General features: G+C 36.7%; 1 protein-coding gene across 2 annotated transcripts in view; it reads left to right on the top strand.

Moving 5' to 3' along the window:
- LPIN1 (lipin 1) overlaps window positions 1-13,021 on the top strand; it is a 46,033-nt gene extending 33,012 nt beyond the window's left edge. For both annotated transcript variants that reach the window (XM_054279970.1, XM_054279969.1), the window contains 7 exons: window positions 1,409-1,553; window positions 4,191-4,339; window positions 5,973-6,059; window positions 7,452-7,604; window positions 9,418-9,532; window positions 11,632-11,735; window positions 12,577-13,021. In XM_054279970.1, the coding sequence (XP_054135945.1) occupies window positions 1,409-1,553; window positions 4,191-4,339; window positions 5,973-6,059; window positions 7,452-7,604; window positions 9,418-9,532; window positions 11,632-11,735; window positions 12,577-12,736 (913 nt within the window). In that variant the 3' untranslated portion in view covers window positions 12,737-13,021. The remainder of the gene's footprint in view (window positions 1-1,408; window positions 1,554-4,190; window positions 4,340-5,972; window positions 6,060-7,451; window positions 7,605-9,417; window positions 9,533-11,631; window positions 11,736-12,576) is intronic.
- The last annotated feature ends 252 nt before the right edge of the window (window positions 13,022-13,273 follow it).

Here is a 13,273-nt window from a genome sequence, read left to right as displayed (position 1 = left end):
GAGTTAGCCAGGCACAGCACTCCTACCTTGTCCCTTTTCTGTGCCTATGCATCTTAATGTAAAGACATCTTGTTTGTGCTGGCTGCAGTTACAGCTGAAAAGGACCAGATTCAAATATGCTTTATGCGCATTAAGTGAGTTTCAAGGGTCGCCCTTCTGAAACAAAAAGCTCTCATTCTTTCGGTGGTCAGCAGTTGCAGTCCAGGCAAATGTGCTGGAAGGAGGATTCCTCATTCTGTAGGAGATTAGCTGTTGTTTCTGTTGCCTCTCTGAGAATGAGAAGCAGATTTAATTGGAAAGGTTGATTTTCCTTTTAAGGATGCCAAGTGACATATAGGTCTGTTTCTTACATGGTTGTTTAAAAACAAGGTTTAAAGTGGGATTAAGAGTTCAAGCAGACTAGATTCTGAAATTGATATTCTTTGTTTAAATTTTAGGTGGCCTTAGAAGACTCTCATTAAAAATTTATTGTTTGCAAGCAATATCACAAGCGGGATGTTGAGTAAAGCTTTTGAGATCACATGTCACAAAGGATAAGATAGGCTTTTAAATGTTGCTAGTCATGACATGCAGTACCTTGATATTGGGTCAACACTACCAAACATACCTCCAGGTGTGATTGCAATAAAAGGCCAAATACTGATTGTTTTAAAGATCAGATTTGTAGGATCTGAAAGAGTTTTAAGTTACACCTACAGTGATAGGATTTTTTACTGTAGGAAAACATTCTTTCTGAGGTAGAATACCCTTAAGAAGTTTCTAAAAAATGGTTGTAGGAGAACAAAAGTAATTATTCCAATGTGTATTTAAACAGAGTAGTGTGAGGGAGCTCAGGTTTTATGACTTTTCATCATTGTATTCTGAACAGGGTAATCCTGCAAATCCCGGAAATGAATAATCCTGTTATTTGAAGCTGCTCATTGAAAGAACATGAGGAGTTATTTCGTATAATAAAACTTCCTTAGCCTGCATTTTTTTAAAATTAATTTTTAGATTCTTTGGGGGAGGAGAGAAGAGGGACAGAGAAATCCAGAATAGCAAGTGCCTCTTTTGAGAACAGAGGATTTTTAAAGTTACAGTATCTAATGGGTATTATTTTTTCATCATATGAGATTTTTGAGTTAATATAATACATTAATTAAATTCAGTAAATTTAAGTAATGAAAACTGTTATAGCCATTCACTTGCCTGTAACAATCCAAGTTTGAATAATGGGCAATGTGTGAATGGAAGTTTGGTACTTCATTGATAAATTAAAACCCATGATATGAATGACCTCCTGTGAGACAGTATTGGTGGCAGAGAATCAATGACTTATTTGGTGACTCACTGTTAATGCATTTTTAATGGCTACTGAGATGCATTTACAGGCATGATAACATCATTTTCTGTGTGTGCAATGTTCCAGAATAAAGGATGAATCTTCTTCAAGCGATGAAGACCCAAGAGCTGCCAAACAAAACCTCGGGTCATTGCAAGCCAACTCCAGTCATCTCTCATTATTGTCTGGAATCAGTTACAAAAAGTCACTTCGACTCACTTCTGACCAACTTGTGAGTTAATTTTATATCCTTGTCCTGAAATGGCATTTCTAACACAACATAAATCTTTACTGTTTTTCAGGCTTCAAAGCTTAATTAGCTCTTACATCTTGCATTTAATTCTCTCTCATTATATTTTTCAAAAAAGCCTTTTCCCTTCTCTTTTCTGTATTAAACATGAATTTTGTTCCTTGCAGCAAGTGCTGGGGTTTGGAGGTGGGATCTCATTTAGAAAAATATCAAATTCCAAAGTGTGTATTTGTCACTTGAGTAAGTGTATTGGAACCACATCCTTCCTTGTAGTATGTGAAATGTGTATATGTTGAGGGACCTCTCTTCTTTCTCCTTCCTCTCTTTTCCTTTTCTCTCATTTATAGGCAGATAGTCATATTTTGCATGAGTACAGTTTTCTGTTAGTAACTTCTGAAAGAGCTGCTTGTGAATTTATAATGAGCCCAGGCTATTGATTTCTTTGTAGCTTATTAATTTCTTTGAAGCCAATTCTCTTCCTCTGTGACAGCGGTGTTTTGGCTAATGATGACAAAACTGTTGCAGTTTTGTGTTCTGTACATTTCAATTTGATCTGGAAAAATGGGCTACTATAGGGAAATACTTCTTGTCATCTTAGGTACAGATAATTAATTTTCTGAAGGAAACCCACATGAGGCGTACAGCATTTAACAGCCCATCACTCACTGCCTGGACAATTTGTAAGAAATGCATTTTTTCCCAAGAGACAGATGAGATGTGTTGGGTATTTTCTGTTGGAAAGAGAGAGCAGGGGTTACACAAATAAAGTGGGACTTACAGTTTCAGAAACCTTGCAGAAATTAGCTGAAGTTAAAACTGCTCTTAAATTTGTTTAAAAGTGGGGGAGATTCACCAGTTACTCATGAGTTCTGCATTCTCACCTCCTTTTCATTTTTTAGCTAATTGAGAAGTTGCAAAAAAGATAATGAAGAAAAAGATACACAAAGAGTGTTAAATTCCTACAGGTCTTGGGAAAATGAACATCTAGCTTCTCAAATAGAATCAAATCAGTAGCCTGTTGCCCCACATGTCAGTAAGTGGCACAGGAGACAGTGAAGAGCAGCAAAGTAGGAGAGTTAGTGTAGACTGAAGGGTAATAGTTCATGTGGTGTGACAAGTCTATTATTTTACAAAAAAGGTAAAATAATGAAGAACACAAATGCCCCTAGCAGAGGTCTTAATTAGAGTTTATGTGACTTTTTGTTATATTTCTCTCTGCATATGTATCTTTCTTTTGGAGTGGGAAGTGCCCATAGATGGTCCCTTTTCCATCATTTTTTACTGTTTGTGAACATTTGGGAATTTTTTTTTTAAATTTACATGACTGTGAAACAGAATTTTTTTGTTTTTTTGTTTTGTTCTATAAATCAATGCCTTGTATACACCACACAGGGTAAACCTCTGATGTTGTCTTTTTGAATACCTCTTCTGAAAGCAATAAAATTCAATGTGACCAAATTGGGTTGACTGGTTGGATGGCAGGTGCCCAGCCAAGCCACTCTGTCACTCCCCTTCTCAATGGGACCGGGGAGAGAACATAAGGTGGATAAACAAAGAGAAAAGCAAGTATATTCTCTGCTTCCCACCAGTGAGGGATGCTCAGCCACTTCCTAGAAAGCAGGGCTTCAGCTGTGGGAGGCAAACATTGTAAAATAGCAAATGCCCCTCGTTGCTCCTCCTTTCCTTAACTTTTATATTTAAGCTGATGTTGTATGGTAGGGAATGCCCCTTTGGTTAATTTGGATTATCTGGCCTCCCAGGATCCTGGCCACTGCCAGCCCCTTGATGGGGAAGGAATGTTGGAGAGACAGTGCTGCTGCTGTGCCAGTGCTGCTCAGCAATGCCCAAAACACCAACACCTTTCCAGCTGCCAGTGCAAAGCACAGCACTGTGACGGTGGCTGTGGGGAAATGAGCTCCAGCTCAGCCAGACCTATTACAATTTCCACCCCATTCCTTACTATTTGTATTGCACTCAGGTCCCACATAATTGATATATCTTCTAATTGTTCCATTGTTTCATTTCTCTTTATTGAAATCCCTCCTTACCCACAGATTTAACTTAACTACATTCTTAAACCATCTCTATACCAAACGTACATTTCATTAGCTACTATCCTATCCTTTCATAGATACATACTACTTTCCCATTCCATGAGCTTCCTCCACCCCTCCAGATCCATGACTTGGGCTCCATTGCATCAGGATGGGTGGTCAGGAGAGGAGAGCAGCATACCTGATTGTTGGCACCAACATTGCTCCAGCTCGGGTCATCATATCATTTCCCTTGCTCCTTGCAAAATTCATTCTTCATCAGTTCATGTTGTTGCTTTTACTTTGCTTCCTTCAGCCTAGAATTTACACCACAGATTATTTTTCCCCAGTGTTAAATCTCCCTGGGGCACATACTGGTTCTCCCTATCCTTCTGAATTACCCCCCAAGCACACTCTGGTCTTTGGACAAAAAAAAATCCCATAAATGGATTTGACTTTATGGGAGGAGAAATCCACACCAGCTTCCCCAGCCAAAACCACCAAGGCAATGCTCATGTGCAGCTTTTACACTGTGCCCATTTCACATGCTTAGTTTGTTGATCACCTTGCTGATAATGTCTTGCAGAAAAGCTTAAAGCTCAAGAATGGCCCCAATGATGTGACCTTTAGTGTTACAACCCAGTACCAAGGCACTTGCCGCTGTGAAGGCACCATTTACCTGTGGAATTGGGATGACAAAGTTGTTATTTCTGATATTGATGGGACAATCACACGGTGAGTGCGTGAACAGAGAGAGACTTTATATACAAGGATTTTCCTCTTTAGTTTAAAGGAAAATGTAATTAACAAGGAGTGTCAATCACAAAATCTTCATATACAAGTGTTTTGGGATGTTTTGTTTCTTGGTTTTGGGTTGTTGTTGTTTTTTTTTAAATATTTTTAATTTTTACATTTGGCTTTCAAACAATACAACAATCTTCAGTTGAATTCCTAATTTAATAGACACATGCCATATGTACCCATTATTTATTACCTGTTGGTGTTTCATGATAGTATTGGAGGACCTTCTGCAAAATCTTGACCTTTTTGTTGCATCACACTCATGATGTAGGTAGTAATTAAAAGGAGTAATTAAATATGAAGGAGTAATTAAAAATAAGAAACATTAATTTTGTTTTAAATGGCACTCCTGGGGCATTCCAGTGTTAGGCATATTACTTAGAATACTAGACTCCAAAATCAATGTCAGAGCTAGAATCTGATGGAAAGTTTCAGATTAGTACTTGGGGTAAAACTCATAATTTTGGAGTGACCAAAAGGATTTACTGACTTGCTGGTTTCTATTTATTTATTGTATTTAACATTAGGGAAGACAATTGTCTGTGTAACAGGGAAAGCATGAAATAAAAATACAAGCATTGTCTTTTGTAGTGAGATGTTTAATTGTTTTGAAATTAATTTATTTCAAAATCAATCTTAGCTATATCTAATTAGGAAAAAAAAAAGGAAAAATAGTTTTCAAGAGCAGTCTGTGGGAAATTAAAATACTTGATTTAGACTGAAATTCTCTTCGTCCTTGTGATTTATCCGTTGTATGTCAGACTTCTCGTTTGATGTCAATGTAAGTTAACATCTCTCCCCATTTAGCTTTCTTAAGCTTCAATAAAGTGAGTGGAATCTGTTCTCTCTGCTGTTGATCTGCCCAGAGTTATTGAATCACTTCACCTTACAGTGCTGGTGCAAATCCTTCCTAAGCCACTACCCAATGTTTCTTCCTCCAAGATGCAAGTTATTCAGGGTGTGGACTTCTGACTGTGTATCTGTACAGTACTTTGTCAAGCAAGATGCTCATTTGCACTAATTGGTATTATAGTGTAAATATTTTTCTATCATATAAAGCCAGAAATACATTGAAGCCAGAATGAATATTTGAAAATAGTTTACACCTGACCAACTCCTGGCTCAATGTGGAGAACTTAGTTTGAAGTAAGCTAAAATGTGACTTACCTCATACTTTAAATTTCTCATAAATGTCCATTATGGGTAGGTTTGGTTTATTTAGAAAACATTTAACATAAACTTCAAAAATTATGTTTAGCATTGGTGGCCTCCTAGAGGTCTGAGTGATGCTTGTGTGCTGTGACTTCTGTATTACCTTTTGGGGCACAAGCTTATCCATCTTGAGGCACAGGAGTAATTTAAACAACATGGCCAAGGATGAGCATGTCAGTCTATCTAAAAAAAAAGGGAAATAAATTAATTCTCTTCTGATGACAATCAGTTCCTTACAGAATACCTTTTTCCATTTGCAGCTTCCGAGTAAGTTAGTGGGATTTGTATTAGACCTGACTGTTATTATAAGTATGGGTTTTTTTCAGCTCACTTATATTGTTTTTCCTTTATTTAGGTCAGATACTTTAGGTCATATTTTGCCAACTCTTGGCAAAGACTGGACACACCAAGGGATTGCAAAGTTGTACCATAAAGTGAGCCAGTGAGTATTCAGTAAATCTGCATGCATCTGTGGCTAGTGTTTATTCATTTGTGTGTAAAAATTTAAATTTCTCTAGGCTTCTCTTAACCTATAAGGGTGTCAATTTCATCAGTATCTTCTTGCTTTAGTGATGCTTACACAGTGTAAATGTCTCCTGCATTATATGCAGAGCAAAACCTGCTTTGTGACAAGAAAAGCAAAAGCCCTCTATCTGTGAGTTTTTCTTTTATTGCAAGAATGTCAGCTTTTCTTATATATTTAAATTACCATGAACGTGTGAGGAGTTTCTGGTACATGTCACAACTCCCCTCTTAGTTAATCTGATTTGTTCTGTGTACTAGAGTTCTGCTAAGGTTTGTTTATTGCTTTTTATTTTACATGGATGATGAATTATAAATTATGGATATTGGAATCTAAATTATGCCAGAGACACTTTTCTGCATGTTAGACAAACGTGTTCACAGAAAAGACAGGACAGTCTGGGCATTCACATGCTGAGTTTTATGTACAACCTCTGCATTACATTTGGTGGAAATGTTAATTAATTTTTTTAATTGCAGTTATTTCTGTGCCTACCAGCATTATCAGTTGTTAGGGCTTTGATGATCATAAACATAGGGGAAAAAATAGATTTGAGTCATGTTGGTTTTCAAATTACTGAGTTAATTATGTCGTGGCTATATTACAGCTGAACACCATATAAATACTTAATAGTTACATCTAATGACCATGTGTGTACTGAATACAGTCTGTCTTTGTTTTATGAAAATTATTTTGTCAATAGGAATTGGAACTAAGCTGCTAAGTTGAGCTAATATAAGATAGGATTCTGTTCTAACACGAGCAGAATCAAAGGCAACCTGTGACTTATGCCAAAACTTTCATTTCAGTGTCAGGTTAAAGATTACTTCTCATACTGTGTTTTGAAGCTCAAGTTGTTTCAGCTTGAGAAAATGTGTTATTGCTGGACATCTTTTTTTGCAGAGGCCTGAGAGGCAGAAATGCAACACTGTTAATACAGCAAAGGCCAATATACCATTGTCTGCTTCATGCCAAGTGTTTTCCTCTTTGCAGATGGCTTTGCAGTTAATTCTAAGGACAATGGTTCCACCACACAGGGGTGGAAAGATAACCATAAGGAGTCACAAGTCCTGAGAGGAGCAGAGATAAATGAGCCCTCTTCAGGTGTAATCACTAAATGCAGTGGAGCTAGATGGGTTTTAATTACCCAGTTTTTTGGCATAAATGTTTTTACTTCTTTTAAATTAAGTCTGGGTTAAACATACTACTTAACAGCCACGATTTGATTCATGTAAAAGTAAACCCTCATAATTATTACTATCGAGACACCTGCTTTATTTTTAAAGTAGTTTCTTTTATATCTGCTCACAGAAATGGATATAAATTTTTGTACTGCTCAGCACGAGCTATTGGAATGGCAGGCATGACCAGAGGATACTTGCACTGGGTCAATGAAAGAGGAACTGTGCTGCCTCAGGGGCCGGTTTTGCTGAGTCCAAGCAGCCTATTCTCAGCTCTTCACAGGTAATGCAATTTTGCTTCTACAGGGACGGAAGTGGAGTCTGGATTATCAGCTTTTTTAAGTAGGAGTGCTTGAAATAATTAATAATTTAATTTTTTTTACATATTGGTGCAAAATTTAATTAAGAAATTTTGTTAGAGAAAAACCAAAATTCAGTAGTTACTCAATATCTATTTTTGCCTAGTTTATATCTTAGATGTATATTAAGGCATAGCTGTGTTCACTGTTTACCAGTAGGTACAACTTGGTGACTTCATGTGTTTAACATTGTGTGTTCATATTTAGAGAGAAATGTCCACATTTTTGGCATATTTCTGTGGACATTTTAATAGCAATCATTCTTGTCTTTACCTGTAAGGTGTTCCAGTTGGCATATTTTTCTGGAAGGTTATTTCTTGATGGTTTTTGAAGAAATTAATGTGAAAATGAAATGAACTTTTTATATGCCTGACTGCACTGTGGAATTCTGTGAGAACAATGTTATCTTTCCTAGGTGTTGAACTGTGGTGAGTGAATAATAACAGCACAGATTATGAATATTGTACCTTCTGCCTAATTCAGCGAGGCATGTCAAGTGATTACTGAAAATATTTTAAGCTGTTAAAAGCTGCTGTGACAAGATATATTTCATTAGAATTTTTAATGGAAGCTTGTTCAGATGTTCTCCTGATTGAGTGACATACTACAGCCTGTCTTACCAGTCACATTCTAAATATAAGAAACCATGGAGGTATTAGAGTGCACTTCTCAGACTGATTAAGTAATAAATGCAGTGAAAGGTAGTTACTGCTATCTTATACTCCTTGTATCTAGAAATGCCTTTAAAATGATACTCCTTTTGATACCTTGTTTAGACTAAGGAATGCCCATCTTTCAGTGTACACTATTGTAACTGCTGACGTGTGTGGGCAATAAATTACTTCACTGTTTTATCCATAAATTTAATCCTTGTAGGTTTGAGATCAGGTGTATGTGAGACTGAGGAAAAGTGGGTTATAAATCAAGGCATTGATTTATACATGGATCTGCTGTTCCAAAGGGTTGCTTTACTCCTATGAAGCTTCTGTACTATTCACATCTTCCTTGACATTTGTGTTGGTACTAGGATCTTGGATTCTGAGCTGCTAAAGTGTTTTTGTGTCATGCTGGCATCTTCCTATGTTATGGGAACTCCAGACTCTGCCACCTGTTTAGTCCTCTTGCCAAGAGAAGTTGTTGTGAAAGGGCTTTTGCCCAGAGATGAGAACTCCTGTGTTCATTAATGAATTCTCTATTCTGCAAGAAGTAGCTGAAGAGAAATAGAAGATTCCTTTATTCCTTTACTTTTGCTAATCAGCAGTGGTGGAGAACCTGACTCTAATTCTGTCTTAACAGGCTGAGGTGCTTCTAGCACATATGGTGATTGCAATCCTTTTAAAAATAAAATTTAAAAAAAGCACCATAAACAGTGAGGGCTGATATAATCTATGAGCCATTCTGCAGTTCTCAAGAGGCAGTTTACTTGGTGAGAGTTTATGTCTCATAAGGATTGATTTAGCAGATACTCCCTGTAATCCAGTATCCTTGCTCAGTAGTCATCATTGTAATGTAGGCTTCAATAGAAGTTACCTTGTTTCAGAGGATTTATTTTCTGTGCCCATTGTGTAAGCTTGGGAATATTGTTTTGTCTTCATGGGCAGTCTGACTTCTAAAAGATTTATTGGAGAAGAGTGGATGCTATGCAGCAGTATCTAGAAAATGTTGAATAAAGAAGATAACATGGTTTGTGGTGTATTTCATGTGTACTTATTCAGCTTCCCTTTTTTATCTTTTCAGGGAGGTCATAGAAAAGAAGCCAGAAAAATTTAAAGTTCAGTGTTTGACAGACATCAAGAATTTGTTTTATCCTAACACAGAGCCCTTTTATGCTGCTTTTGGAAACAGACCTGCTGTAAGTAATAGCTGAATTTATTTCTATTGCAGAGAACAGAAATGTTGCTGTTATTCATGGTTCTGTTGTATTAGAACCTAGAAGCTTTAAATGAGAATTAAGCACAATTTATTAGGCCCTGTACAAAAGAAGGTATTAAGGTTCTTCCTCAAAAATACCATGATGTAGGATTTAGAGATGGAAGAGCAGCAAAGTAACTAGGTTATATCTGCATAAATTAGCAGTTAAGCTTGTGTAGAAACGGTGATCTCATTTTAATCCACACAGGTACAGTGGCAGTGAGGTAACTGTGGGCAGGCAGAAAATATTCCAGATTAATATTGGTGAGACTTACACTTCTCTAAGTACACTCAAATAACCTTGAATGTCCCATCAAAGTCAAAAGGTTACACTTTGTATGGAAAGTGATATATTGGACATAGAAAAGGATATGTCCAATATGATATATTGGACATAGAAAAGGATAGAAAATGACATATTAGACATAGAAAAGGAAAGACAGATCTGTCACCTGTTGGAAGACTGGATATTTGGGCTATAGAAGGCTTCTGCCCTGGACCAAAGAATGCTGTTAAGCATCTAGAGGAGGAAACAGTCTCATGGGCTTGGGCTGAGGGGGAACCCTGGCATGTAATTACTCCTTCTTTAAAAGCATTATGTCAGAGCTTACAGAGCTCCTCACTATCCCATTGCTGTATTGAACTGTTATATTATAGGCAGCTTAGTTTCCATTATCAAGGCACCTTTAAACATAGGATTATGAAATAACATTTTAAAAACTTCTGTGATGTTGTATTACAGATAATAACTACCTCTAGTTCCATTTTTATTTGAACCTCAGGGAAACATGCATTAAAATAATGATTTTATTTCAATACTATTTCAAGTAAAACAGTAAGTTACTGTTTCTAAAGTAATTACTGGTAGCTCACTCCCATACTTGCTGCTAGAGTGCAGGCTTCAGGTGTGCAATGTGCCATAGGTTTTGTGTAGCTCAGGATCACAGCTTTCTCAGTTTTCTGCTCTGGGTTTTCTGTTGTTTTTCTATTTTGGTTTTTTTTGGAAGTTGGTTTTTTGTTGTTGTTGTTTTGTTATGTTTTTCATTTTGATTGTTTTTTCCAAGAACAAACTCAGAGAAATTTCTGTACAGATGGGTGTTACAGGTGTAGACAGTGTGTGGACTGCCATGATGCAGAATTCTTGAAGTGACTGCTCTTCTCATTTGTTCAGTTACTTAATTTTTTGAACAGTCTTTACAATAGAAATAATAATAAACTTTGTGGTTTCAATAATGTTCCAGTTTTTCACCATCTTTGGTTTTGCTCTGATCTTCTGGGAGATATTTTCAACTTTGGTTTTGTTGAGCTTTTCTTCAGAGCAGATCAAAACTTATTTATTGTTTTCTTTAACATTCTGAATTTTGTAGAAGACATTCTTAATTCTGACTTCTAATTGTACTTCCCATAGTTGTATCTGCATTGCCTGCTGTGGCTCACTGCTGCTGTTTTAGCATATATTTCTTGCTTTCCCTTCTTTTTCCCTTGTTCTGACATGGAGTATGCCATATGAATATGCCACAAATCTGAACTCAAGAGCTAAGCGATGGCTTTAGTATAGACATATTTGTTATGAATTTTGTGACCTTGCCCTTAAAAAATAATTCCTGTTTTATGTGTCAGTTACATTTTAACCTCTGTACACTGTTGTAACATACTTGGTACAATGCACACAGGGCATTAAATATTCTCTGAAGGAAAAATGAAGGTGCTAATGTGCTCTTACACCAAGTGTCATTAGTTCTATACTGAATGTTATTATTGTGTCAAGGGAAGTTACTGAAAAAAATGAACATGATTTTGATTAACAGTTTAAACTGAAGTGGCAAACTTCTTATCTAGCAGGAAATTGTCTGTTTCATGAACATTTCATTAGACTGACCTCGTTTGTAACATAATGGAGAATTTCAGGCACACAATAACTAGGTGAATTTAGTACCAGTTCTATGTAAATATGTTCTTTTGTGTAATATATTACAGCAAGATTACACATGATTTTGCAAAGGCGGAATCATGATTTTTCTTCTTTTTTATTCTTTTTAGGATGTTTATTCATACAAACAAGTGGGGGTTTCTTTAAACAGGATATTTACAGTTAACCCCAAAGGAGAACTTATACAAGAGCATGCGAAGACAAACATCTCATCGTAAGTAATCTCTTATCCCTAGCACTTCATGGACTAAATTCATTTGCTCTAACTTATGACTCAAGTTGCCCAAAGATCCATTCAATTTTAGTAATTAACGATTCTTTATAATTCTTCAAACAAAACAAAAAAGATTTAGATTAAAGTACAGACTTTCCACTTCCCTTCAGCTAAACTGACAACAAGATTTTTTGAATATTTAGTATAATAAATTCCATCTACTTTGTTAATGTAAAAGATTTAAAAGTGGATAATTTAGTCTGCATAAAAATGAGACTCACTAGTTTGCTGATACCATCTGCCTTTTCAAAATTTCCTTTTCCTGGATCTCCTATCTAGAAGAGCCAGAAAACAAAATCTGAAGAGAGGGTCAAGTGCTTCCAGAAAGATGCTTAGGCACTGGTAACCCTTAGCACTGGAATGGCTTTTAGTAATGTTAAGTGTTGGTGTCTTTAATTGAAGGGCAGCCATATGTGCATAAAATATGAATAATCAGTTGAGCAGGGAGCTGCTTGAGCCAAGCTGGACAGAAATGGAGAAGCAGAATCTGGTGTTTGAATATTTTAGCAGATGATCTATGTGTAAAATGGCATCTGTTTCTCACTAGGTAAGTATCATTTGTTAGAATGAACAGATTAGAATGAATTTCTTATACTAACTCTGAATCCTTTCTGGAAGCTGGGCACCAAAATTAAATTTAGTTTTATTGCTTTGAGGAGGGTGACTTGTGCACTTTGTCTGTTTGTAAATGTAGTCATGCCTTAGTGGTTGGGACGTTTAAAAAATTTAAAATAAAGATGGTCTGAAATGGTTCAGCATTCTTTTTTTTTTAATTTTCCAGCTATGTCAGACTCTGTGAAGTGGTCGATCACATTTTCCCTTTGCTGAAAAGAAGTAATTCTTCAGACTTCCCTTGTTCTGACACCTACAGCCAGTTCACCTACTGGAGAGAACCTCTGCCACCATTTGAAACTCAGGATGTACATCCAGCCTCATCTTAATCACATCTCCAAATTGTTGGTCTCACCTCAAAGACTGGGTTGGCTTGTGTTGAAAGGACACCACTTGGCTTCTGCTGTTGACAGTTCAGTTGGGATCTGTGAAGTTGTGAGCATTGTATTCTTCTGTTGTGAGCAAACTTAGGAATGCTTTTTCATACTTACTTAGGTTTCCAGACAAGAGGAGTCTTGTTAGGAATAGGAGTTGCTTTTCTAGGTCCTTTCCCAGTTCCTCAAATTTTGCCATGCACTTTCGTTATATAAGGTCAATTAAAAGTGCAGTGATGTTGAGGTAACCATGCCATAAGGTTGCAAAGGGATTCCACATCTGTTCTGCATCACTGAAGCCATCTTCCATCCTGTCAGAACCCCTTGCCAGTAAGGGAGCTGAAAGTGCTCACCATTCCTGACATTATCTGGTGACACAAACAGGGATTACAATCTATGTATCAAAATCCTTCTCTCTGAAGGAGCAAATGATTCCTCCTCTCTTCCTTTGCTTGACCAACAACTGTTTGTTTAAGAGTTAATTACTGGTCT

Source organism: Melozone crissalis, unplaced genomic scaffold (genome assembly GCF_028551555.1).
Source record: "Melozone crissalis strain CALT ecotype California unplaced genomic scaffold, PUWL_Pcris_2 ptg000027l_1, whole genome shotgun sequence".
NCBI classification, from domain to species: domain Eukaryota; kingdom Metazoa; phylum Chordata; class Aves; order Passeriformes; family Passerellidae; genus Melozone; species Melozone crissalis.
The sequence above is the reverse complement of the archived record's forward strand: the minus strand, read 5'-3'. Positions and strand labels throughout refer to the sequence as shown.